The sequence below is a fragment of the Callospermophilus lateralis genome, chromosome 6, assembly GCF_048772815.1.
Source record: "Callospermophilus lateralis isolate mCalLat2 chromosome 6, mCalLat2.hap1, whole genome shotgun sequence".
NCBI lineage: Eukaryota > Metazoa > Chordata > Mammalia > Rodentia > Sciuridae > Callospermophilus > Callospermophilus lateralis.
Window position 1 is genome coordinate 161,177,131 of NC_135310.1, and position 26,528 is coordinate 161,203,658.

General features: G+C 44.1%; 1 protein-coding gene across 10 annotated transcripts in view; it reads right to left on the bottom strand.

Annotated features, from left to right (window-relative positions):
• Positions 1 to 430: 430 nt before the first annotated feature.
• The window catches only part of LOC143401644 (uncharacterized), a 742,139-nt gene continuing 716,041 nt past the window's right edge, over positions 431 to 26,528 (bottom strand). Inside the window, exons 1-6 of one of the 10 annotated variants that reach the window (XM_076859307.1) lie at positions 21,396 to 21,728; positions 16,353 to 16,420; positions 9,639 to 9,765; positions 9,059 to 9,145; positions 3,437 to 5,423; positions 431 to 1,260 (exon numbers count right to left, since the gene is read on the bottom strand). In XM_076859307.1, the coding sequence (XP_076715422.1) occupies positions 3,463 to 5,423; positions 9,059 to 9,145; positions 9,639 to 9,765; positions 16,353 to 16,418 (2,241 nt within the window). In that variant the 5' untranslated portion in view covers positions 16,419 to 16,420; positions 21,396 to 21,728 and the 3' untranslated portion in view covers positions 431 to 1,260; positions 3,437 to 3,462. Of the gene's footprint in view, positions 1,261 to 3,436; positions 5,424 to 9,058; positions 9,146 to 9,638; positions 9,783 to 16,352; positions 16,421 to 20,563; positions 21,122 to 21,395; positions 21,729 to 26,528 lie in introns of those variants that run through there. The other 9 variants (XM_076859309.1, XM_076859304.1, XM_076859303.1 and 6 more) reach the window with 9 other exon arrangements.

Consider the following 26,528-nt stretch of genomic DNA (forward strand, 5'->3'; position numbering starts at 1 on the left):
GAAGCTGGAGTTACCAAGGGCCAGTCCCCAGAACTTTTCTTTATCTACTTCCACCCCCACCCCTTTAGCCATGGCATCCAGTCCCACAACTTTAAATATACACTGTAGACTCTCCAAAGCATCTCTCTGGAGTGGAACTCTGCCATACCCCAGACTAGCCTCTCCAACACCCTACTTGAAACAGTGGCTGTTGACGTCCACAGTGAGTGAAAAGTTGGCAAAGATGTGGGGCAATGGAAGTTCTCAAACATGGGTGGTGGGACTGTAAACTCGGGAACTATTTGGCAAACTATTTGGCAGTGTCTACTAAAGTCAAGCACACATATAGGCTGTGTCACAAGTTTTAACCCCAGGTTTGCATCTGTTTTAGTGAGCTTTTGCATCACTGTGACTGAAACACGTGGAAAAGTAAAATAAAATAAAAAACAACTAAGAGAAAGAAAAATTTATTGGGGCTCAAAGGTCTCAGTCCATAGATGTCCAACTCCATTGCTCTGGGCACAAGGTGAGGCAGCACATCATGGAGGAAGAGCCCATCAGAGGGAAGCTGCTCAGCTCAGGAAGCAGGGAAGGAAGGAAGGGGCCACAGGGAAAATGCTGGGCAGGTCCCCAGTGACTCACCTCCTCCAGGCATGCCCCACCTGCCTGTGGTCACCACCAGTCCATTCAAACGAGGATGGACTGATGAGGTTACAGCTCTGACCATCCAGGGTCAGTGGTCACACAGATGGTGAGCTGTGTCTATAATTCTCTAGATTTTAATTCTGCTTACACTCCCAGTATGATAAATATTAAGGAACTAATATTAGTGTTATATGTGTATGATTCAGATGACATAGAATTATAGAATTAGGAGGGGGAAAAAGTCAGAAATAATAGTCACTTCCTTGTTCTGTTCTTAAATTGGAGTTAAGGTATAAAAAAAGGGAAGTAGGGAGCCGAGGTGCATCTTGGGTGATAAAGGACAGATACTTGGATCAGCAGCAACTGCAGGTCTACTGCTTAGGGACATGGTCTGGGACAGCCAGCAAGATGGTAAACACATAAGAAGGAGACCCAGAAACAGGACAATGCTGACTTCCGAGGCCTCACTGCCCACCCTTCTCAACCTGCATCACCTGGATCAGTTAGCACACTTCTAAAACACGGGACACAAAGCCCGAGCAAGCAGAGGGAGGCCTGAGAGCTCACTTCTGCAGGAGTGGGACTGAGTTAGGAGGTGATCACACATTCCTGGCGCTGAGTCTGATGCAAGAGTACCTGTAATGAGATAAAATCAAATGCCACAAACTGTCATTTTTCAGGTTTAGTGGAATTTCCACCTAAATTCTTTTTTCATATGGGAACTGAAGTGACCCATCCTTCCACTGCAGACTGATTTTGTCCATTTTCAGATCTCCTCTGGGGCTGAAGGACCCTCTGCCTGTGTGTAGACTCTGCATTTCTTTGTACTGTGGGGGCTACTCAGATGCCAGGCAAAGATGATTGCGTCCCCCTCTCCAAGTGATGGGATAACTATAATTCCTGCTAAGAACAAGAAACATTCCTGTACAGCTGCTTCAAACTGCAACTAAGAAAGTCCAGTACTCAAGTGGCTGCACTGTGTCACTTCTGGCGTCCATCTGCCCTTCCCTGGCATCTTCAGTCAAGGAAGGAGCACAATTCCAGAGGCAAAGAGAACAGCACTGGTTTCCCTCACTGCCCTCTTCTTTTCTGGAAATACCCATTTCTGTGCTGCCTGCTGCTCTCACGAGCTCTTCATTCATGCTCAAGTTCAGGCTGAGAAATGACCGACTACTCTTAAATGACCTGGCCTGATGAAAACTAGCCTGCACCTAGAGGGAAGAGAAGGTGCATTCCTCTTTGGCTAAACGTGTTTCCTGAACAGGGCCAGAGTGGTCTTGTAGATTATGGGCCATGTCTCCCCAGGGTGTCCACAGCTTCTGATGTAAGGAAGCCAGAGACATGTGAAGTGACTGTCATCAGTGTAAACGTCATGATTTTGTTTTTGCACTATGGTGACGAAACAAACTGACCTTACCTCTGGGAGCTAATCTATGAGGCTTCCAGGAGCAGCCACAGAAGCTCCTGACTGAAGGAGTGGGCACTGAAATCTAAGCCAATTGTTCTTTCCAGGGCACACATGAGACGTTAAAAGCAAACAACATAAAAAAACCTGGATCCTGGATCCCATATCCTAATCCAAGTAAGTTACAGTCTATGGGGTGGGGCCTGGGCAATGGAATTGTGTGGCGTTCCTGAAGTGTCCGGTCCAAATGCACACGTTGGCAGCTTACCCCCAGTGGGACAGTATTTGGTGTGAGGCACTGAGGGGAGGTGTTAGGTTGAGGGTGGAGCCCCCATGAACTTGACTGGTATCCTATAAAAAGAGAGCTTGCTTTCTCTTTCTCTGCTCTTTGCCAAGTAAGCATCCAAGAAAACAGCTATCTACAACCACGAAGTGGGCTGTCAGCACATACTAGGTCCATTTGAGCCTGGACCTCAGATTTCTGACTCCATAAACTTCTATGGTAAATTTTTGTTGGTTTGTTTTATGGAACTGGGATTAAACCCAGAGGTACTCTACTGCTAAGCAATATCCTCATCCTTGTTTATTTTCTGAGACAGGGTCTCACCAAGTTGGCGAGGCTGTCCTCGAGCTTGTAACCCTACTGCCTACCAAGTCTCTGGGATTACAGGTATATGCCACCAAACCTGGCTATGATTTGTTATAGCAACCTAAACTAAGACATCATGTGATTCCCATGTGCAACCAGGGTTAAGTCATGCTGCTGTGAGATGCAGAAGCAGACCAATGTAATAAACTCCCAGAATATTAAAAATAAACTAGAATACCTTTTTGTTTGAGATGGGATCCTACTCTGTTGTCCAGTCTGGTGTTGAACTCCTGGGCTCAGACTCTTGAGCAGCTGAGACTACAGGGGCAGAGCATCCACCTGACTACCAAGTTTTAATACGCAAGTGAAGTTGGGCTGTCACATACATCTGAGCTGAGGGTCCTTTGTAGTCCTTTTTATTAGAAACCAATAACCTAAGCAACTCAGTGCATTAGAACAGGAGTAAAACAGACCCTCGTGCCTGAAGCACGGATGCCTTCTACTGGCAAAACATGCACGAACACACGTATTCTAGATGCACCACACAGAAGCCTGATGCACAAACTATTTAAGAATATACTGTAAATATACAAAACTGAGTATAAAACTCCTAACTGCCTTTGAGATCATCAACTCCCAAACTCTGATTTCACAGAGGAAACTAAAGTTTAAAACACTTGAGCTTCCCACTGCCACAGGGTGTCAGCCAGTGTACTTTCCATCCCTTATCACAGTAGTGAAAAGTTCAAATGCTTGAGTAGTTTCTGCTACTGATTCTTCAGTATGTAACAAAAGTACAAACCCAAGCACATGCGCACCTATACCCACGATGCTTCCAGGACGGTCAGATGCCAGGGTGCAGTCTCTGGTGCTTGGTGAGAGCTGAACGATACCTGAAGGCTTTCCCACAGTCGCTACAGCCAAAAGGCTTCTCCCCTGAATGTATTCTCTGATGCTGAGTCAGGTAAGTGCTCTGGCTGAAGGTCTTCCTGCACTCGCTGCAGTTGTAAGGCTTCTCTCCGGAATGCGTGTTCTGGTGTTCCGTCAGGTGGGTGCTGCGGCTGAAGGCTTTGTCACATGCACTGCACTTATAGGGCTTCTCTCCAGTGTGAATGCGCTGGTGCTGAGTCAGGTGGGAGCTCTGGCTGAACGTCTTCTCACACTTATTGCACTGGTAGGGCTTTTCTTCCGTGTGAGTTTTCTGGTGCTGCGCGAGAGAGGAGCAATGCCGAAAGGCCTTCCCACACGCGGGACACGCATAAGGCTTCGCTCCTGTGTGGATCCTCTTATGCTGAGTGAGGTGTATGTTCTGGTTGAAGGCTCTCCCACATTCGTTACACTTGTACGGTCTCTCTCCAGTGTGGATCTTCCTGTGCTGGATGAGGGATGAGCCGTAGCTGAAGGTTTTCCCACATTCGTGACACTGATAGGGTTTCTCCCCGGTATGAATCCTTTCGTGCTTGGCAAGAGATGAGCTCCGAATGAAGGCTTTCCCACATTCCTTACACTCATAGGCTTTCTCCTGGGTGTGAGTTTTCTGATGCTGGTTGAGGTTGGAGAGGTAACTGAAAGCCTTTCCACACTCGCTACACTCAAAGGGCTTTTCTCTGGTGTGGATTCTCCGGTGCTGCGTAAGGGACGAGCAGTAGCTGAAGGCCTTTCCGCACTCACTGCACTTGTAGGGCTTCTCCCCAGTGTGGATCTTGAGATGCTGCGCGAGGGATGACCAGTAGCTGAAGGCCTTCCCGCACTCTGCGCAGTCGTAGGGCTTCTCGCCGGTGTGTGTCTTCTGGTGCTGGGTGAGGTTCGAGTGCTGGCTGAAGGCCTTGCCACACTCGTTGCACTCATAGGGCTTCTCGCCCGTGTGAATCATGTGGTGACGGATGAAGGTCGAGGGCCCGTTGAAGGCCTTGCCACATTCATTACACTTGTAGGTTTTCTCTCCGGTGTGAATTTTCTGATGTTGAGTGAGGTGTGTGCTCCTGGTGAAAGTCTTATCACACTCCTCACATTTGAAAGGCTTTTCTCCTGTGTGAATTTTCTGATGTTCCATGAAATGACCTCTCTGGCTAAAAGCTTTTCCACAGTCATTACAAGTGTAAGGCTTCTCACCCGTGTGGATCCTCTGATGCTGAACAAGATGCGTCCTCTGACTAAAGGCCTTCCCACACTCCTCACATTTATAGGGCTTTTCTCCGGTGTGTATTCTTTGATGCTGAGTAAGAGATGGGCCCTCAATGAAGCCTTTTCCACACTGATCGCATTTGTATGGCTTATCTCCAGTGTGAATTCTCTGATGGTTTATGAGGTTTTCACTCCGGCTGAAGGCCTTTTCACATTCATTACATTTGTAAGGTTTTTCTCCAGTATGTGTTCGCTGATGGCGGATAAGAGCAGAACAGTAACTAAAAGCTTTACCACATTCACTGCACTTACAGGACTTCTCTTTTTTCACTGTGTGTGAATTCTGTTTGATGCTTACTTTAGCAGAAGCCTGTCCTGGAGATATTTCCTGCTGTGCTAAAAGGCTTGAACTCACAATAATGCTTTTTTCAAGTTCGTTCATGGCAGGGCCACCCTCCCAGGTGGGTACTATTTTTTTGACCACTTCTACTTCACTTGGTGGTGTCTGTTGGTTTGCTTGCTGCCTCTCTATATTGCATCCAGATTCCTGAGACTCCAAGACATGGGAACTCCAAATATCTTCCCTTCTGTATGTTCCCTCTATCACCTCTGAAGACAGCTCTTCTTCAGAGATGCCCAGTTCTGGGCAGGGAACACTATCTTCAGGTCTTGTCTCCCCTTCTGAAATAAAATAAAATATGAGTGTTCCCTTGAACTGAGAAAAAAGAACTACTATTGTGGGAATGATCTAATGAAGCTAAAAATAAGTATATAACCCTATTATTGGGGAGAAAGAAAGAGCTAAGAAGAACAATAAACAACCTATGAATATGGCAAAAGAAAGCCTACTTCAACTTTACAGATAATTTCTTAGAATGAGTGAGGAGACTCCATCTAAGGTGATAATTAAAAAGGTGACTGGAGACGGTTAAAGATAGGCATAAATGGCCTGAATCTGAAAGGGCAGCCAGAACTAGGATTCCATGCTAATGAACAATACAACAAGTCCAAGAATACTGATTTAAAGACAGGGCAGACCAGAAAGACTGGGCTAGGACCCCACGGCTGTTAGCCTGGACCATGGAGGAAATGGTTGTATCGCTGTTATAAATGGAAGAGCTGTCTAGAAACAGTTGAAGGGGAGGAAGATAGTAAGTTCAAGTTAAGCACTCTGAGAAGGTGGAGAAAAAACAGGTCTGAACCACGGTTGTCCTGTGAAGGTGGAAGACGCCACAAGGTACAGGATGAGCAGGATGTTCAACCGCAGGCTAGGAAAGGAAGTAAAAGAAGAGCAGAGGTAGGGGGATCCTTGAGGGCCAGAGGGTAATGAGATGAGTGAAATATGCAAAAAGAAGAAAAGCAGCTTGTGGGCAAGCACAGCAAAAAACAAAAAGGCCAGGACATGGACAATCAGAAAGCAGAGTGTTTTCCCGGACTAGAGAGATGACCACAGAAGCAGGGGATCAACACTTAAGGTTCTGCCATGAACAAGTTCTTTCAGGTTGCAGTTCTTCAGTTCCCCTGGGACAGGAAGGTAAACAGCACACTCCAGAGAGCCCTGAGTCTTTCCCACTCACCAGAGTCTGCAAGCATGAGCTAAGCAAGACCCCAGAGAGGCCTACCATCCTTTTCACCCCTGGGATATGGGCATGACACAGCATGCATGCAGGCAGGCAGCTCACAGCAGTAGAACCTCCCCACAAAGACAAGATCAGTGCAGCCAGCCTTCGGCATAGCCAAGTAGTTAAATGAATGTCTCCATCAACAGGAAGGACACCAAGGAAGATGCATTTATACCTCAGATGACCTTAAGGAGTACGTTCGAGAAGTTCTGCACTGAGGGATAATGCAAACCACAGAGTTGGGTTTGCTGAAGGATAAAAGGATGTGGACATGTCCAGTCACCGACAATGACTGGTGTCTCAGCTGAAGACAACAGGATTAGACCACGGGGCTGGGGATATAGCTCAGTTGGTGGAGTCCTTGTCTTGCATGCACAAGGCCCTGGGTTCAACTCCCAGCACCACAAAACAACCATAACAACAATAAAAAAAACAAACTTCTCTGGAGAAGGTTCCAGAAGACCATGCTGAACACCAGCACCCTACTCAGAAAGCAGTTCCAAATCATTTTACTGTATTCCTCATCTCCAGGCACTGACCAACACATTCTAATACCCAGTGCATAAACTGAGGGTGCTGAAAACCAGGATGCAGAACAAGGCAGACTGGCAAAGCAGACACATCAGGATTTCAGATGCTGATTCTGCAGCGGCGGCTACCGAGACAGCTAGAGAAGAGTACAGAAAGAGGATGGAGAGATGAAGAAGGCAGGCCCAGGGCACCGCAATGCAGGTACTGTCTCCATTCCAATTACCTGTTCAGATGTCTGTAGAGCTGGAGTTATCTTTATAAACACAAGCAGCTATCCTACACCAAAGATAAATCTATTCCAAATAGTAAAGAAAGCAAGGCTAGAGGCTGGTTTCCTACGACTACCATCATTAGGGTCAAATTCCAGCAATAAAAAGTAACCAAAAAAAGCTAAATACCTCAAACATTTGCTTTCTGTCCACTGATCAGGTAACTGTAACTACCTATATTTCACCTATGCAACATGGGGGGTTTATATTTTTACCTAAATGAACTTCTTTTATGACTACTGCATTTTTTTTTAAAAAATGCCCAAGGTTTTTGAATATACATTTAAATGTTTTAAAATTATTTTCTCTCTGGACAAGTCAGGACTTTCTGAAACTTCATTTTTAATTTGTAATACAACTTCACAATTTGTTTTTTTACCAAAGTTAATAAACTGTAAGCACCAATTAATAAGCTCTTATAAAAAACAATTTTCTGGATTATATTCCAAGAAATCATCTTCATAGTTAGACAAAGGGGGAGAGAAAGCAGGGAGATGGAGAGGAAAAGGGAGAAAGAAAAAGTTATAGTCTGTGAACCTTTTAGAAATGTATTATTTTAGTCAGATTTTTTGGCACTGTGACCAAAAGACCTGAGGAGAATAATGCAGAGAATAGAAAATTTATTTTGGCTCACAGTTTAAAAGGTTCAGTCCATGGCTGGTCGACTCCAAAGCTCTGGGCCCAAGGCAAGACAGAACATCATGATGGAAGAACATGGCAGAGGAAAGCAGCTCAGAGCATGATACCAGGAAGCAGAGAGAGCTCACTTCCCCAAATATAAACACGAAGTCCTGCCTCCAGTGACCTACTCCCTCCAGTTAATCCAAATCAGTGGATTAACCCATTTACTGGGTTAAGGGGTCTCATAACCCAATCATTTCACCTGTGAAACATCTTGCATTATCTCACACATGAGCTTTTGGGGGACACTTCATACATCAAACATGGGATTTATAATACTTAACTGCCTATTTAAAAATATCTGCATAGTACTCAAGTAAAAAACTTGTTATAATTTTAGCCAATCTAGCATTTCCAAATTACATATGACTCACGTTTTTTTTAGTTGTAGATGGACACAATACCTTTATTTGTTTATTTTTTTATGTGGTGCCGGGGATCGAACCCAGTGCCTCACTTATGCTAGGAAAGTGCTCTACACTGAGCCACAACCCTAGCCCCATGACTCACATTTTTATTCCCGCTATAAAAGAGAATTTCCAACTGCACCCCATTAACTCTAGGGATATATTCCTTGCCTAGAGAGACTAGTTATTCCTTCCCCAGGATCGGTCCTAGAAAAGGTTTCTCTGTGCAGTTTAGACACTGAAGAAGGCCACTTGCAGCTTCAAAATAAGTCTGGAAAAGTGACAGAATCAGAAGGTCTGCATGAGATGCAGAAAGTGAAGGGATGCAGGTTGCTGCTACAGAGACCACTTCTGGTGAGCTAGGTTTGGAAAGAAAAGAGAGGGAGGATGGTAGGCAAAAAGATGAATAGTGTTGAGTAATCATATTTGGAAATATAGACTGTTTCTGTTTGATGGTTAACAGGGATAGGACCTGTAGATCCAAAACAAAAAACAGGGCGATAAAAAATAAATGGAAAATTATGAGATTAAGGTCCCAAAGGAAGCAGGAAAGGGAGCCAGAGTGCAGACAGAGATCCTGGCTCTAGGACTAGGCAGGAAGGACGACCCTCTAGAAGGAATGCAAAAATAGAACATAGGTCATGACAGCTGCATGACAGAACATACGGCTAGGCAGGATGAATGTCTTTCTCCACAGGACATACTTACAGAGAAGCATGCACATTGACAGCTCGGGCATGAAACCCTCCCTTGCCGGGCTGGCAGCTGGAGCTAGTGACATTCATCTGCCAGCACCCATTACTCACCTCCAAGGGGACATAATGGTTCCACAGTCCATGGCTCTGTCCCTTGCTCTAGCTGGGAAATCACATCAGGTTTGGAAACTTGGAGTCCTACCAAGGGGAATAAAAATAAATAAATAAAAGAATCGCTCTGCAGTTAGGGAAGAAGACCATATCAGAATTCAGTTTCAGTCTCATCACTTTGGTTTAGAGAAACTGGTATGTGGGACAAACCTGACGGGAAAAAAATAGTGTATCAAGCTTCAGTGTTACCAGTTCCTAAACATGGATGGGATTCTAGAAAATTATTAGTTTGTCCCTCTGCTTATTAGGAAGTAGAAACTGGGCTGGGGTTGTGGCTCAGTGGTACAGCGCTTGTCTAGCACATGTGAGGCCCTGGGTTCAATCCTCAGCACCACATAAAAATAAATAAACAAAGTAAAGGTATTGTGTACAACTAAAAAATAAACATTAAAATAAAAGAAGTAGAAACTACCTCAAAAACTCAAAATCTAGATATTGTTGGCTCCTGAACCTAAAGGAAAAGTGAGGAGAGAGCCCTCCTCCTTCACAGCCCAATCTTAACTCAGGGGGTCATACTTACCTATGGAGACCAGATGTGTATAATTTTCCAGCGTCACATCCCTGAACAAATCTCTCTGTATAGGGTCCAGCTGTTTCCATTCTTCTTGGGTAAAGTCCACTACCACATCCTTGAAGGTCACCGATTCCTGAAACACAAACATTTCTGCTTATCTGTAGGAGAAGGTCAAGTTAGCAGTGCTAAAAGAAGTAAGGCCGGCTATACACTATCCAAACAACCATGTTGACAGGTCTTCCTCTGAAAAACACACAAAAGCAGTACTTTGCCCACAGGATTAAATAAGAAGTGTTCCAGGGCTGCCATTGTAGCTTTGTGGTAGTGCTTACCTAGCACATGTGAGGCACTGGGTTCAATTCTCAGTACCACATTAATTAATTAATTAAAGTTATGTGTCCATGTATGAACAACTAAAAAAAAAAAAAAAAAAAAAAAAAGTAGTGTTCCATGTGAAATGCTTAATTTAGGGTCTGGCATGAAAAAAGCACTCCATCAATATGGAGTGTTGCTGGTGTTCATCATCATTATCATCCTCTCTCTCTGTTCATATCATGAATTAACAGTGTAACTATCATCAACAGTATTTTTTAGTACCTATAACAAAAACAAAATAGAGGGTCCAGAAACAGACCCATGCTTCAGAGTTTAATGGACTTAAGCAACTTTCAAATTAGTTAAGGTATGATGGATTAGTCTGTTAGGGTCTGTAAACAAGTCAGGATGGCGCCTGGCAAATGTTAGAGTCTGTAAACAAGTCTGCATGGTGCCTGGCAAAATGCCAGAGGGAGTGGTTTGTGAAGTAACAAAAGCGAGCCATTAAGTGTGGAGATTCCTTATTGGTTGACTGCTGTATCTATTTTATGCTAATTAGATAAGCTGTGTAAAATGTATAAATACCACTCCTGTCCTACAATAAAGGGCTCCTACTCCTGCTGTATCAACGTACACAAGTTGTTCCTCACCCCCCAGTTATTTTGCTGCAACCGGACTGCAGCATTAGTCATCAAGCTGTGTCATGACAAATGCCTTCTTGTGCGTGGGGAATGTGGCTCAGTAGCAGAATGCTCACCTGGCAGGCATAAGGCCGGAGGTTCAATCCCCAGAACCACAACAACAAACAAAAAGGCCTACTTGCCAAAAAAGTTCAGTTAAGATCCTCACTTTACAACACACAAAAAAAATTCCTGCTAGCTTAATGATGAAATTTTAAAGGTAAAATAGTAAAGTAAAGGGAAAAATAGCAAATGAGCTTGAAATTTGAAAGGTAAAAATTATAAGACAAACAGATTAACAGCTATAACTACATAAAAATCTATAGGGGCCAGGGGTGCAGCTCTGTGGTAAACCGCTTGCCTGGGTTCCAACTCCAGTGCATGTGTGCACACACACACAAAACTTCTAAAAAAGCACCATAAACAAAAGATAATCTTCTAAGTTCTTACAAATAATTAGCAACCCACTACAACAAAAAGGATCAATAACACAAACAGGCAAGTCACACAAAGAATTTTTTAAGGGTTTTGGGATGGGGATCTCAATATGTTGCCCAGGCTGGTCTCAAACTTGTCTGCTTAAATATCCTCCCCCACATCAGACTCTGGAATAGCTGCATTTACAAGCATGTGCCAAAATGTCCAGCAGGAAGTTGGTAACAAACTGTGAAAAGCTCCATACCACGACTCTGAAACCAGAAGGGGTAAGACAGGCACATGCTGCAGCAGCTCTTGTCCTGTGGTGGGAACGGAATCTGAACGCACTCCAGCTGAGGGGCAGCTGGCAGGACTTATCAGAATTTTTAAATGCATATGCCATTCAATTCCGGCTTACTGCTTACAGGAGACATGCCCCGAGGTGCAAAGAGTCTAAGATTAAGTGCTGGAAGGCTTGGAGGGAAGAAAAATCAAAGTAACATTTCCACTAATAGGAAGGATGGCTAAAGAATACATGCTACATCTATTCTAAAATACTTTATGCAGACATCTGCTGTATTTCTTGTTTTTACAGTGCTGGGGATCTTAACTATTGAAGAAGGGAATCCACCGGAAGGAAGGAGCTCCAAATATCTGATATAAATATGATCTCCATGGGCAAGTAAATGTAACATTAAGAGATGCGCATGATGGGCGCCCATGAAAAATCCCAGCATGCTGTAGGAACAGGGCAAGTCCAGGCTGCAATGGAGCTGTTGAAGCAGCAGGTCTGTTGGGCTTGGTCCCTGGTACATCCAGGGAAACCTGGCTCCATGATGATGACCCTTGAACAAGCTCTAAAACTAGAACTTGGAATGCTCACACAGCACTGACTGCTGATGTCATTCTAGGTGTGTGCAGCACTGGACAGATGTGCCTGACTGTCTCCACTGCTGAAAGTAAACAGGGGCCATCTGTTAGGGACCCAGTGTCTAGTGTGGGGTCTGTGCCACAGCTGATCATCTGGCAGCCACATTTAAAAGCTCTGAACTCCAAGGCTCAAGAAGACTTGCCTGGGTACATGCTTCTCATGTCTGTGATCACAGTGAGAAGGTGCATGCATGACAACCAGAGAGGAGCTGTGACCAGACTTCTGGACTCTGCTTATGAATGCCCCTCCTTCTGGCCCTGTTGGCTGTAAGACTCTCAGAGTATTACAGCCGAGCCATGATCTGCTCCTGAGGATCGCTGAACCAAACTGTCCACAGGTCCTGGAAATGTAGCCCTATAGAGAGATACGCTGGATCAACCCTAATAAGCTTACTGTCCAAAAATCAATGTCAGTAGGATTAAGCCATGGCCAAATGGCATTAACAGGAGTTGGATTTACCCTCCTGCATGAAATACCAAAAATTCCAGACAAAATGAAACAAGTTCCACATCTAGAACCTCAGGTAATGAAGCTCAGTGGTTGGGAAGCAAACAAGGTGAGCCCTGTGGATGCTCCATCCAGCTCACTGCTTGATAGTTCCCAAGTTGTGGGGAGGGAGGGGAACCCTGGAGGAGCCTTGTGCCCTGAGATGAAGAGGCAGCTCTGTGACTTGAGGTGACTAGAGTTCACAGGACAGACTGCTGGGGGAGAGAGCAACGGGAGCTCTTTATGAGTACCTTGCAAAGCACAATCAGAGCCAGGGTGTGATGAGATGACCGAAGGCCAACGAGTCACCCAAAGGGCTTTAGAGACCTCAAAGGGCTGAACACAGTCTGTTCCCATCAGTCATGATTTATGCAGCACTGGGTAGATTCTCAGAACAGTCCTGCCTTAGTAGGGGAATAAACAGACAAATGGACTTAGACTAACTGTACTCCCGACTTACCTAAGAATTGTATAAATAGGCTGAAAAGCAAACACTGCTTCCAGTAACTGAATTGTATCCTGGAATAAGGATCAAGAACACACCATAGGAGCTGGGGGCAGTGGCACACACCTGCGCCACTCAGATCACAAGTTCAAAGTCAGCCTCAGAAACTTAGCGTGCATGCATGACAACCAGAGAGGAGCATCATCTCAGGGCACAAGGCTCCTCCAGGGTTCCCTCCCTCCCCAAAACTTGGGAACTATCCAGCAGTGAGCTGGATGGAGCATGCACAGGGCTCACCTTGTTTGCTTCCTAAGCAACCCTATCTCCAAATAAAAAAGGTGGGGAAGGAGGACAGGCTCAGTGTTAAGAACCCACTCACTCCTGGTACCTAAAAGAAAAATTTAAAAAAAGGAACATAAAAATATGTAGAATCCAGTGTGTTACATGCAACAGAAAATTACCAAATATATAGAGAAGTGGAAAAATACAAGTCATACATAGGGGGAAACATCAATCAATGGACACCAACCCAGAACTGTCTAGAAGCCAAAAATATCAGACAAGAATATTAAAGTTATTAAGACTGTATTCCAGCACGCCTGTAATCCCAGCTACTTGGGAGGCTGAGGCAGAGGATCACGGGTTTAAAGCCAGCCTCAGCAACAGCAAGGCGCTGAGTAACTCAGTGAAACCCTGTCTCTAAATAAAAAATACAGAAAAAGGCTGGGGATGTGGCTCAGTGGTTGAGTGCCCGAGTTCAATCTTTAGTTACTCACCCCCCACCCCCTCCCCTGCAAAAGGACTGTATTCCATGTTCAAAAAGTTAGGAAGAGATATGGAAGACATTAAGAACAATACCACACAGAACTTACAGAGCCAAAAGTAAGAATGTTCTGAGATAAAAAATACACTTGATAATATTAACTGATTAGGAACCGAAGAAGAGATGATTAGTAACCTCAGTGACATAAAAGTAGAAATTATCCATAAGGAAACAGATAGGAAAAAAAAAAGGAAATTAAAAAGAAAAAGTACAGGGATGTTTCACAACAATTTCAAGTAGTCCAATAAATTTGTAACTGGAATCCCTGGACAACAAGAGTGGGTGGAGAAATTAAAGGTATGCTTAAAAGACAAAGAAATAAAAGCTAATTATATTCCAAACTTGATGAAAATTATAAACCCACATATCCAAAAAATTCAATGAACTGCCGGCATTAGAAACATAAAGAAAACTCCACCAAAAGAAAATTCAGAGATAGAATAAAGCAAACAAAGGAAAAAATACTTATGAAGGAACAAATATAAAATTACATCGTTTTTTTCTTGGAAACAATGCAAGCAAGAAGACAGTGGAACACTATCATGTACTTAAAAAAAAGTCTGCCAAATTAGACTTCTAAAACAAAAGGAAATACTATTTCAGACATAAAAATCTGAATGGATTCATACAATACAAGGAATGTTAAGGAAGTACTCATCAGAAGGAAAATAATACCAGATAAAACACAGATCCTACAGCAAGATTTCTCAGCCTCAGCTGTTGATAATTGGATGACTCTCTTAAATAATGGAGAAGGGCTGTCCTGTGTACTATAGGCAGCATGGCTACCTGCCTGTAGCACTGTACACCCTAGACACTGGTACTACTCCTCATCAAGTTAGACAATTAAAAATGTGTCCTAACATTTCCAAATGTTCCCTAGCATCAAAATCACCTTCAACTGTGAACCATGAAGAAATCAAGAACACCAGAAATGGTAGCTAAACATATGGGAATTTTTTTTTATTATTATTTAAACCTCCTTCAAAGATAATTAGCTGCCTAAATGAAAATAACAAAGTATTATAAGATTTTTAATATATGCACAAGTAAAATACAAAGCAAAAATAGTGTAAAAATGGGGGATCAAAGTACACTATGCATGAAATGGTTCATTACTTTGAGGTAAACGATGGTAAGTCAAATATGCATACCTAAAGTAACATCTATAATAACACAGCATGTGGTAATTAATTACAGCAGCAGCAAACTAATGTATCTATTGAACACTTCACACAATAGCAGAAAAATATACATTCTTCTCTAGTGCTAATCATTTACCAGAATGAACCATTATACTTGGCCAAAAAAGCAAAAATAAAAAATAAAACAAAAACCAAATCTCAATAAACTAAAAAAATACAAATATTCAAAATACAGTTTCTCTTTGAGTATGTACCTGGGTACAAACTTATCAAATACATGTTCGCCCTGCTCATTTGTGGGCTCTGCATCTGCAGATTCAGCTGGCTATGGATTATGTTTGAAGGAGTACAGACTTATCTGAACAGGCACAGACTTTTTTCTTGTCATTATTCCATAAATAACATATAATAACAACTGTTTACTTACACTGTACGTTGTATTTGACATTATGAGTAAACTACAAATAAGTATTCAGGAGGACATGCATAGGTTGTGTGCAACATACCCTTTCATATAAGGAACTGGAGCATCCATGGATGTGGGTATCTGTGAGGACACCAAGGGACGACTCTATGTACTTTTTGTCATAGTACACCTCAGTAAAAAATACAGTGGTACTAAAAATGCTTAAACTGAAAGTGGGAAGAACTGGGACCACTTCTTTGGAAAGAAGATTACGTTGTGGGACAGGAAGGAAGCAGGGGGAAAGACTAAGATGGAACCTGATCAAGGGGGCTGACAGGTGACTATGATTGGTGCAGCAACTATTACCTGTCCAAGTTCCCAAGCAACTGTTTCTGCTAAAGACTTCAGCAGGCACCTTTCCTCCATTAGAAACTAGTAAAGGTTCACAAATGGCCTAAAGGATAAAGCCTTCAGCTTCTCATCCAGGTGTGCTCAAGGCCTTTCACAATCTGATCTCCTTCAACATTCGTTTAACACAGCAAAAACATCTTCTCCAGATTCTCTGAATCCTGTGTGACCCTTGCTACTGCTTCCTTGTGAATCTCTGCATATAATTTCCTTCTGCATATCTAAAACCCATCCCTTGTACCTTATCTGTTCAAATATCCAAGTTTCACCCTTCCTTTGAGAGGCTGCCCAAATTCCATATCCTCCATGAAACTCTGGAAATACCCTCCAGATCACGTAAGCTTCCTCATTCTCCAATTTCCAGGGTACTCATTCACCTTTTCTAGATTTAGCTGTTTTGGTTTTTAGCAGTCATTTTGGCTGATCCAAGTAAAGAATCAAGTGTGCTCTACTATCCCTGGAGGACTGCAAGATACTAACTAAGCAAGAGTAAGTGGTGAATGGATTAGTCAAAGCTGGGGAAGCAGAGATGGCAATGAGGTCACTGGACAAATGAAAGTCCAGAATAAATTGCAACATTGGCTTTTGGATAAATATACTCCACAGCAAAAAACACAATCCTACTCTGAGAAATGAAACAGTATTTCAGAAAATCCCAACTTACCCGAAAACTGGCTGATGGGAGCAGGGTACATTCCCCATTGAGAAGGGGGTCGTCTGGAGAAGACATACCTAGGGGAGGAAGAAAAGGCCATGATGAATTCTATGTACATTAGCTGCTCCCAGCAAACCACAAAATCCACCTACTTTTCTATTTGGAACTATGCCATTTCCTTTATATTTCTGAATAAAAAAAAAAAAAGATGCAAGATAACTGTTAACTGGGGTGCTGGCACCCTCCTCAGTAAGCTCTATAGAGTTAAGCCGTTACTTTAGATGCAGTTTTGTCCCTAGATATTTAATTAGTAATATGGATCATACATCTCTGTTCTTCATTAAGGGAGGCAAAATATTTTTGCTCCTTTTCTTTGCTACACATAATATTCAGATTACTTTCCAAAAGTCTTCATAGGCCATTTGAAAATTTTGCCATCAATGCAAATTAAATCTCACAGTAACACAATTTATAGTGCCTACCCTCCAGAATGTCTGAAATTGAAGAGACCTGGTCAATAGTAAATATGGCACCTGGAACTTTTGCACATTGTTATGAGGGCGTAAGCTGACCAAGCACTTAGGAGAACTGGTAGTGCATACTAAAGGTAAACGTACGTTCACTCCATGATGCTTTCATTCCACACCTATGCATACAACTAGAGGGCCTGTGTCCCTGTAAAGATTTGTGTAAGAAGGGGGCTAGGAATAGGAAAGACGGTAGGAAAAACCTAACAGATTTTCCTATGTACACATAAGAAATACCTAAGTGAATTCCACCACCGTGCCCACTACAAGAATGGGGTCCTAATTAGAATAAACTACAGTCCATGCTTGTAAAATTTCATCAAAATGGATTCTACTGTCATAACTTGCTGCAGTCAGGCTGGCTGCAGCAAAATAACCAGGGGGTGAGGAACAACTTGTGTAGATTGATACAGCAGGAGTAGGAGCCCTTTATTGTAGGACAGGAGTGGTATTTATACACTCCACACAGCTTATCTTAATTAGCATAAACTAGATACATCAGTCAACCAATAAGGAATCTCCACACTTAATGACTCAGTGGAGTTACTTCACAAACCACTCCCTCTGGCAAAATGCCAGGCGCCATCCAGATTTGTTTACAGACGCTAACATTTCTCTGGCAAATTGCCAGGTGCCATTTTGACTTGTTTACAGACTCTAACAATAACTAAGAATCAATTTAAAAAGATATGCATAAGAATATTCATGGCAGGTTTATTCTTAATATCCTCAAACTGGAAAAAAAACAAATCCCCCTCTCCTTTTTTCCTACTTTTTGTTTTTTGCAGGACTGGGGATGGAAACTGGGGCACTCTACCAGATACACCCCCACTCCTTTATCTCTTTCTGGAGACAGACAGTCTGATAAGTTGCCCAGGCTGGCTGTGAACTTGCAATCCTCCTGAAGCTCTGCCTCTCCAGTCACTGGCGTTACAGGTGTGCACCACCACCCAGCCCAAATGTCTTTCAACTGGAAAATGGATGAACAAACCATGATGTATTCATACAATAAAAGACTATTCCAAAATACATAGGAAAAAGCTACTCATTAACAATGTCAAGTAAAATAATCCAGACATGGAAGAATGCATACTGCATGCTTCCATTAAGTTAAAAAGAAGACAAAAATGATCTATGGAAAGGAAATTAGAATAGTGGTTGCCTCTGAGGGCATCAATCCCTGGCAGGGAAACAAGAGACTGAGGCATTGGAAATTTTCTGACTTGATGTAGGTGTAGGTTACACTAGTATATTTGACACTGTCTACATGTAACCTGTATCTCAATAAACAAAACAAAGACAAACTTTGCTCTTGGGGAGATCTATTCATAGTTCAGGTTGTCAGCAAAGCCTGGTTCTCAGAACTACTAATGAATATTAATTGATCATGCACAATTATATAAGCCCCTACTCTTCTCTAGCTTTGATTCCCACATCTTCAAAAGTGTGGAGACAAACATCTGGCAAATATGCTTTTTAAAATTATCTTGAGGAAGAAATAAAGATGAGGAAAACAAAATTAGATGTACCTGTTTCCTTAAAGACACAGGCAAGAAGAATTTTCTCCCCTTTCAATTTTAATTTATATAGAAACACAAGCTAGGGAAGATGGTTCTGGTTATAAATTTAAAATTAAAGATATGAATTATGAAATAAAAAACTAATAACGCTGTAAAAGATGGTTGGTAAAAATAAAACAGGTAAAAATCAAGAAGGTTATTTAATCTGTGTATGGGGCACATGCTGTAGTCCCAGCTATTGGGAGGCTGAGACAGGAAGATGGCTAGAGCCCAGGAATTTATGGCCATGTTGGGCAATGCAGTGAGATACCATCTCCAATAAGTAAATACTAAACAAATAATGAAGACTATTTATGACTACAGACCCAAATGCATGATACTGTAGCAATAAGTCAAGCAGATTTAACTCTGAATAGAAGGAGAGAAGCACAATTATTTAGGTATCACCAAGGTTGTTGGGATGCAAGTTATAACTGGAGTTAAGACCCTCAAACCACAGAACTTAAAAAAGAAAAAAAAAAAAAAAAACAAGAAGGGATTAAATATAAAGATATTGGGGACCATGAAAAACAAAAATACTGAATATTCAAACAGACAGGGCCCAAGTCATTTCAGAGGACCTAGCAAGTACCATTAAGGTGCACAGACAGTCTCTTTGGACACCACCATGAGGGGATCTGTGTCTTCTGATTTCAGGTCCAAGACTCAAATTACAGAACAATCCCTCTGGCCTATTGTGGGTTCTGCAATCAAGCTGTGGATTAAAGAGGGCTGGGTAAAATTTACTCAAACTGATCTGATAGAAACAGGAAGAATAACTATCCAATGCAGTAATCCCAGTGTGAAACATGGAACTATAGATTCATCAAAAGGAAAAAGAATAAAAGCAGCACCACATCACAGTCAATTGAGGCAGGTGGAGGTGATGGGGAACGGAAGGAGAGCCAGGATGGTGTCCCTGGCTTCATCTGTCTGCACAGGAATACAAATTTCACTCTGTGAAAATGAAACGTCTGCCAGTCAAGAGATTCTTGATTCATCTTAATGGTGTCATGCCCCAGAAGAGGATGTGGGGCTGGGATGCAACTCAGGTGTAGAGTGTTCACCTAGCAAGAGCAAGGCTGTGGTTACAATCCATAGCCCTGCAAAAAAAAAAAAAAAAAAAAGAAAAAGAAAGAAACAATAAAGGGAATTTATCCCAACTGAACTTTCAATAAACGAAAAAAACTTTTAAAAACAGAACTCTTCAGTAAAAATGAAGATGTTATGTTGTAGTTTTTAATCAGTGAAAGAAAATGTTGTACACTGATAATTGGTTACCCAAAACTCTGGGAAAATCAGGATCATGAAGAATGTCTCAGGTAGAACACTTATGATTGCAAGTAACAACCACCAAATAAGCAACACCTATAACAGTTACAGAAGCCAGTTGTGTGCCTGGGTTAAAGTAAATACTAGGTGAGGATGCAAGCAAGGGATCAAACGGCACAGAGGCTCAGAAAAGATGATTCTAATTATGCAATTATGAAAAGTCTCAAAAAGAAGGAAAAAATAGTCTTAATAAAAGCATTTTGGCCCATTCAATTCTGAGGATCTTAGAATTTAAAACAACATTATAAAAAGATATAAGGGGTAAAAACATGAGGACAAATAAAAAGTACAGTTCAAACCTACATCAACAATATAGATAATGTTGAGACTTTTAATGATGTTATTCTTAACAATGCAAGAAAAAGGGCTGAATGACAATCATTAAACCTGTCCACACAGTCATACTGAAAGACTGTAAAGACAATGACAACGCAGAGGAGTCTACAGTGCCACGTTACAGGGCTTCCCCTTACCGTGACCTATTCAATGACATAAGGAAGAAACAGAAGAAATACTTTTCAAATTTGTAATGACATAAAGTTCGAAAGGACAATTAAAACACTGAAGAACCAAATTAGGTCTTGTAATTATTCTGACAGGAATAACCGACCGCCCCCACCCCCCGCCACAATATCAAAACAATCACAAACGCCAATGTTGACGTTAAGGATAACAACCCCGTTATAAGAACAGCATCAATCTAACTCATTCAGTGTATGCAAAAAAGAGTATTACTGACGTTTTAAAAAAATAAAATTTGATGTCCAACTAAACCCACATAAAGAACAGAACTGCATCATACTTCCAGGTATTCTCAAAGCACATCTCAGGAACGAGCTGCAGAGAAGCCCGGACGGACCTCAGACCCACCGAGGCCGGAGGCAGACTGCGGAGGAGAGGGCTCTGGGGGCGGGACCGCAACAGCTGGATTCGCCTGCGAAAGAAGGAAGAGCAGCTCCGGAGCTTTAGAGACCAAGGGCCAAGGCCAGCCCAGCAGCCACCGAACAGGCCCCCGGTCAACACGAGGAACTGAAAAGGAAAGCCAGCAAGGAGTTGTCGCACCCAAAATGGCGAGTTTGGGGCCACCCTCGCAGCACCACACTTCTGCGTCGGCCCGACAGACGGCCATCCGCCTCGAGCGTTTCAGGACCGAGTCCCGCACTCAGCGAGGTCTTCTCTCACTGGGCGGAGGTCGCGTGTAGGCCAGGGGACGGCCCCTCGCCTCCCCTTTAACGCCACTCGGTCCACTCCTGGAACGCGCGCCCCCAGCCCCGCCAGTACTAGTGCGGGGTGGGGCTGCTGCGCGGGGTCCGCACTCCCGGGCCGGCCCCGGAGCTCATCACGTCCTCGGGCCCGGGCTCCGGGCTCCCGGGCCGCGCCCCTGCAGCTACCGCGTGACTCTGAAGTCCCCGTGCGTGCGCAGTCGAGCCCCAGGCGCCAGGGCCGGCTGCCCGGCGGACTCGGCACACCGTCAGCCGCACGTCATAGGCGCACCTGAGCCTCCAGCGGCGCGGAGGCCCCGCACCAGGACCCAGCGCCGACAGACTGCGCGGCGCCGCCGCTCCCGGCCAGGGCGCACGCGGCGGCCTCCTCTCCCTTGCGGCGCCCCGTGGGTGCGGGAGCCCAAGACACACCTGTGGCGGAGCTACGGCTGGGGCGGCCGACTTCGCAGCAGACCAGAACAAAAGAACAAAGCGTGCGAAGAGCGGGGCGGGCCCGCCCGCGCAAACCCGGCGAGGCGCGCCCCCTTCTCCGACTCCCCGGCTTCCTCCAGCCGAGACGCGTCACGGCCAGCCAAGGGGTGACGTCACGGGCCCGCAGGGCTGGCGGTTACCAGGGTGACGCCAGGCCACCGCCCTCCCTTCCGCGAGCCTCAGGCCGCGGTCCTGGCTCTGGAAGCGCCGGGACGGTCACCCGACCTCACGAAGGGCACCCCCGTGGCTGGACTTCCGAACGCCAACCCTTTACACGCCTCTAGGCTTTAACAGTCACTTCCGGCCTTGCCCCGGGAGGCTGGATCTACCCACCGAGGGCGGACCACAACTCCCAGCATACGCCGCGAGGGCGCTCCTCCAACGCTTCCCAGTGACGTCATGACGCGTGCCCACTGCCGGCCGCGATGCGAGGGACTTCCGGCGTGCGTCGCGGCAGTGGCGTGAGCCCGCGGCCGGAGCCCTTTCTGCGGCGGGCACGCTCCCGGGGCTGGTGTGCCTGCCGTTTCTCTTCGTAATTTTGAAACCGATAGGTAGCCGGTGAGCGGTGGCGGCAGTCCTGTAGTCTGCCCGCCGCGCTAGCCGCACGCTTTCTTCTAGAAGCAGTTGGCGCTCAGCGCAGTCTGGGTGGTCAGACACCTGCGGAAGCGACGCCGGCCCGGAGCGCCGCAGGGGCGCACGTCTCCCGGGACGGGCGCCTTCGTGACCCTTCCCGGCGGCCGCACAAGCGGGGAGCTGCCCCTTGTCCGCCAAGAGAATTTAAAGCCTCACAGGGAAATCCAGCCGGAGGCTTTATCGTCAGTGAAAGTAAAGGTCAAGAGAACAGTCTGCGAGAGGTCGGCTCCGAGCAGAGGACAGCAGAGAAACGGGGCTCCTCCAGGCCTGAGCCCTGAGGTCTGCGGGACCGAGGTTCCACCTTCAGTCTGGCCAACCAGACGATTCACTCCTCCTTCACGTCCAGCAAGGGCAGCTTTTGACCCTCGTCGGTTCGCAGCGTTGTCCCGAGGACCATCCCAGTAAAGGGGCGCTTCTTCAAGGCGATCCTGTCAAAGTGGGTGCTAGGGTCGATGACTGGGCAAACTTTATTTTTGCCTGCACTCCTAGGGAAATTTCCCTTTTGATATTGAGAAACCCAGACTCTGTCGGGAATTAGCCTTTATTTTCACCTGTTTATTCTCAGAGTTAACATGCCCGTTGTTTCTCTGTGTTACTTGATTGTTCATTAAAGGGAATTCAATGAAACCCCACGTTCCTCCTGAATTATTGGATTGCATTTCCACTGCTCGTTACTAACTACTACCTAACACACAGATTTCAAGACTCAGATAATTAGAAGCAAAAACCTTTTAACCATAAAATCTGTAAGAACAAGTTCAATTAAAACTGGCGGTGCAGGGCAAAATGACCTTGAATCTTTAGCCCGTCATAATAGCACAACTCTGCTCCATAGGGTAAGACTGAGCAGTGAGCCTTGAAGGTCTGATGCAGTCCGGCTCTCAGTCAAAAGTCAAAAGTTGGACCTGGACAGGACGTTGGGAACTTACCCTGAGACTCCCAGTAAGACAGGAGGACAGAAGGGGTCTATTATCCCACTCCTCCCTGAGAGGATCCACTGTCCTAATTTTCCTATCATTTTTGCTAAACTCCTTCCTGCTGCTCCAAGCAATATGTCTTAAATCTGTGTGATCACCGGGAACCACGTGGATGAATTGGCTTCAGCTCCATAGTGGACACTTTCTCAGTAAAAACAAAGAAACAAACAGGCATTTCACCACCCACCACTACTTTATCACCTGTCCTACAGTCTGATGTTTGTTTTTTTCCTTTGCCATTATAAAAATACCAGTTGTCACCCTTAACATTGTTTTTAGGACTTTCAAAGGTGTGGGGCCCACATGTTTCAAGATGCTACAACTCCCAGAGATGGTGGTAACCTGTACTTGTAGCTGTGGGAGTCAATCAGAAAGGCTGCTTACTGTATGATTGCACCTATACAGCATTCCAGAAAAGGCAAAACTACAGAGGCTATGGTAGCCATGAATTTGGGGGCTGGAGGAAGGATGAATAGGTGGAGCACAGGGATTTCTGAAACAGTAAACTATTCTACATGATACTGCAGTGGTGGGTACATGCCATTATACATTTATCAAAACCCATAAAAATGTTAAGCACATGCATGAATACTGGGTCTAGGATTGTGGCTCAGTGATAGAGCGCTCGCTTAGCACGTGTGAGGCCCTGGGTTAGATCTTTAGCACCACATAAAAATAAAGATATTGTGTCCAACTAAAACTAAAAAATGTTTTTAAAAAGCACGAATCCTAATGTAAACTACAGTGTTTAGGTAAGAATAATTTATCTGTACTGGCTTATCACTTGTAACAAATGTACCACTATAATGCAAACTGTTAATATGAGAGAAAACCAGAAGGAGGAGGGAGGGAGTATATTAGAACAATCTGTACTTTTCACTCAATTTTCCTGTAGATTGGCCAGATGCAGTGGTGCATGTCTGTAATTAAGCCAGCCTCAGCAATTCAGCTAGGGCCTAAGCAACTGAGTGAGACCCTGTCTCTAAATAAAATAGAAAAAAGGGCTGGGGATGTGGCTCGGAGTTTGAATGCCCCGGTTCAATCCTGATACCAAAAAAATTTAAAAATCCTAAAAATCTAAAACTTTTCAAAAATAAAGCCCATTAATTGAAAAATGTAAGAATGTTAAAATATATGAATGCTTTCATTAGTTCTTGAAGGAAATGAGGGCAGATAATTAGAAAATGAACAGTGACCCTTGTTACAGAGATTTGGCTGAAATGTGTATGTACCACAGTTGGGTGGAAAACAACTTGTAGGTGATGAACTTGAATATTTGGCTAAGGAGGTTTCTAATGAAAGTGTGCAATGTACAGTCGGGTGTTTTCATTGCTGCTTATAGTAAAATGCATGAGGAAAGAGGTGAACTGAGGAAAGAACTGAAGCAAAAGGGAACCAGCACTAGATGAGTTTGGAAAATTTTCAGACCTTATACAAATGAGATATTCAGTAAATGTTGAGGTAACAGGTAGATTACTGTGTTCAGTGACTTCTCTAGTTTTATCAATTGGGTCTGTACATAAAAGGGAAGTAGTATAATGTTCCCTTGAGTATGTACATAAAACATTTATTGGGCACCTTCTGTATGCCAAGCACCAAGAAAACCTATCTGCAAAAAAGTTAAGATTTATTGAATAGAAGTATAAGCAAGTAAAAGTCAAAGCTTATTGAGTTTTTTTCTTGGTGTCAACCTGTATTTTTATTTTTTAATATCTTTATTTATTTTTATGGGTGCTGAGGATCGAACCCAGGGCCTCACACCTGCAAGGCAAGAACTCTACCACTGAGCTACAGCCCCAGCCCCCATGTATTTTTTTTTTTTTTTTAATTTGTGACTAAGCATTGAATGTTTACTGAGCCCTGGCTTTGTAGAAAGAATTATGTGGGGTAAGATGTCCATAACATGGTCTTTTTTTTTTTAATATTCATTTTTTAGTTGTAGTTGGACACAATACCTTTATTTTATTTATTTTTATGTGGTGCTGAGGATCGAACCCAGGGCCTTGCACATGCTAGGCTAGTGCTCTACCACTGAGCCACAACCCCAGCCCCCTCCCCATGTATTTTTAATACTTTACTTGAATTAACATTTAATTATTTCAGATTGCCAAAGAAAGAAAAGAATGAAAATTCTCAAAAAGTGCAAATATTAATATTTTAAATATTACCCTGCTTTATTAAAATGTCTTTGCACAATGACTAGGAATCTGGTAATAACCAGATACTTTACTGAAATGCATAAATAATATCTTAGTGTGTCATTAGATAAATATTTATGTTTAATAAATGTTACTTATCAAAAGAAAAATATTTACTAATGTTTAATACACACAAACATATATACACAAAGCATTCAAAATCAGCAACTCCATAAATTCATACCCTGCATACACGTCACTCAAATTTTAAGAACAAGACTTTTGTCAGGATCCCAGAAGCCCCTCTCAAGGGCAAGGGGACCCTCCTAGTCAGGTCTTCCAAGAGGAACGTTCTTTCCGCTTCCCACGTAGATGAGTCCCACCTGTTTTGGTACTGTGTATTCTTTTGTGTCTGATTTTTTTTTTTTCACTCAATATTTGTGAGATTCTTCCATATTCTAATTTTTCTTTCACCGAGATCCATTCTGTCATTTTTTTTTACTTCCAAACTAATAAAGACTGCAGTTGTGACCAGTCCCTGTTGATTGTTACCCTAAGACGGTTCATCAATAATTTCAATTCAAATACATCACTAGTTGCTTTCTACTTTGATGCAATTTTTTTTAAAAAAAATGCAAAAAGCCTTGGAGTTCCCTTGTTTTAGTTCTGGATGGACACAATACCTTTAATCACTTCCTCATTCTAGGTGGTGCCCAGGGCCGAGCCGGTCCCTCACGGGGAGGAAGCGAGCGCTCCACCACCGAGCCAGCCCCAGCCCTGGAACCAGAATTCCCAGTGGCTCGAGCAAATGCACATATACATGGAGGTGTGTGAAAAGCGTGCACACGGAGTTAGGAGGACGGGTAGGCGTGCATAGTAGGCAGTCCTCGGCCGCACACTCAGAGGGACCCTGCTCTGTCCTCCCTCCAGGTCCGCTCTCCTGCCTGCCCCCCGTCCCCGCTCCTTCCCTTGGTGCCTGTTTCTCGTTTAGGTTTAGGCGAAGTGCCGTCCCAGGAAGCAGACAAAAGGCGACTGAAGCCATCTGGGCTCCCGAAGGGCCAGGACGACCGGCGAGCCGCAGCTTCAAGCAGCGATTCAGCCTGCAGACCTGCTCCTGGCCGTCGGCGCAGCTCGCACTGGGCTGCCTGGGCGGAGAGCGCCTCCCTTGTTTACTGCCTCCACCAGCCTCCACCTGGGCCCCCGGCCCGCATTGGCCAGGGGCTGGCGGCCCGTCAGCTCCGCAGCGCACGCTGGGGGCTGGACTGCAGCCTCCGGGGTGGCGTGGGCCCCGCGGTCGCCGAGGGATCCACAGCCCAAGCGCGGGT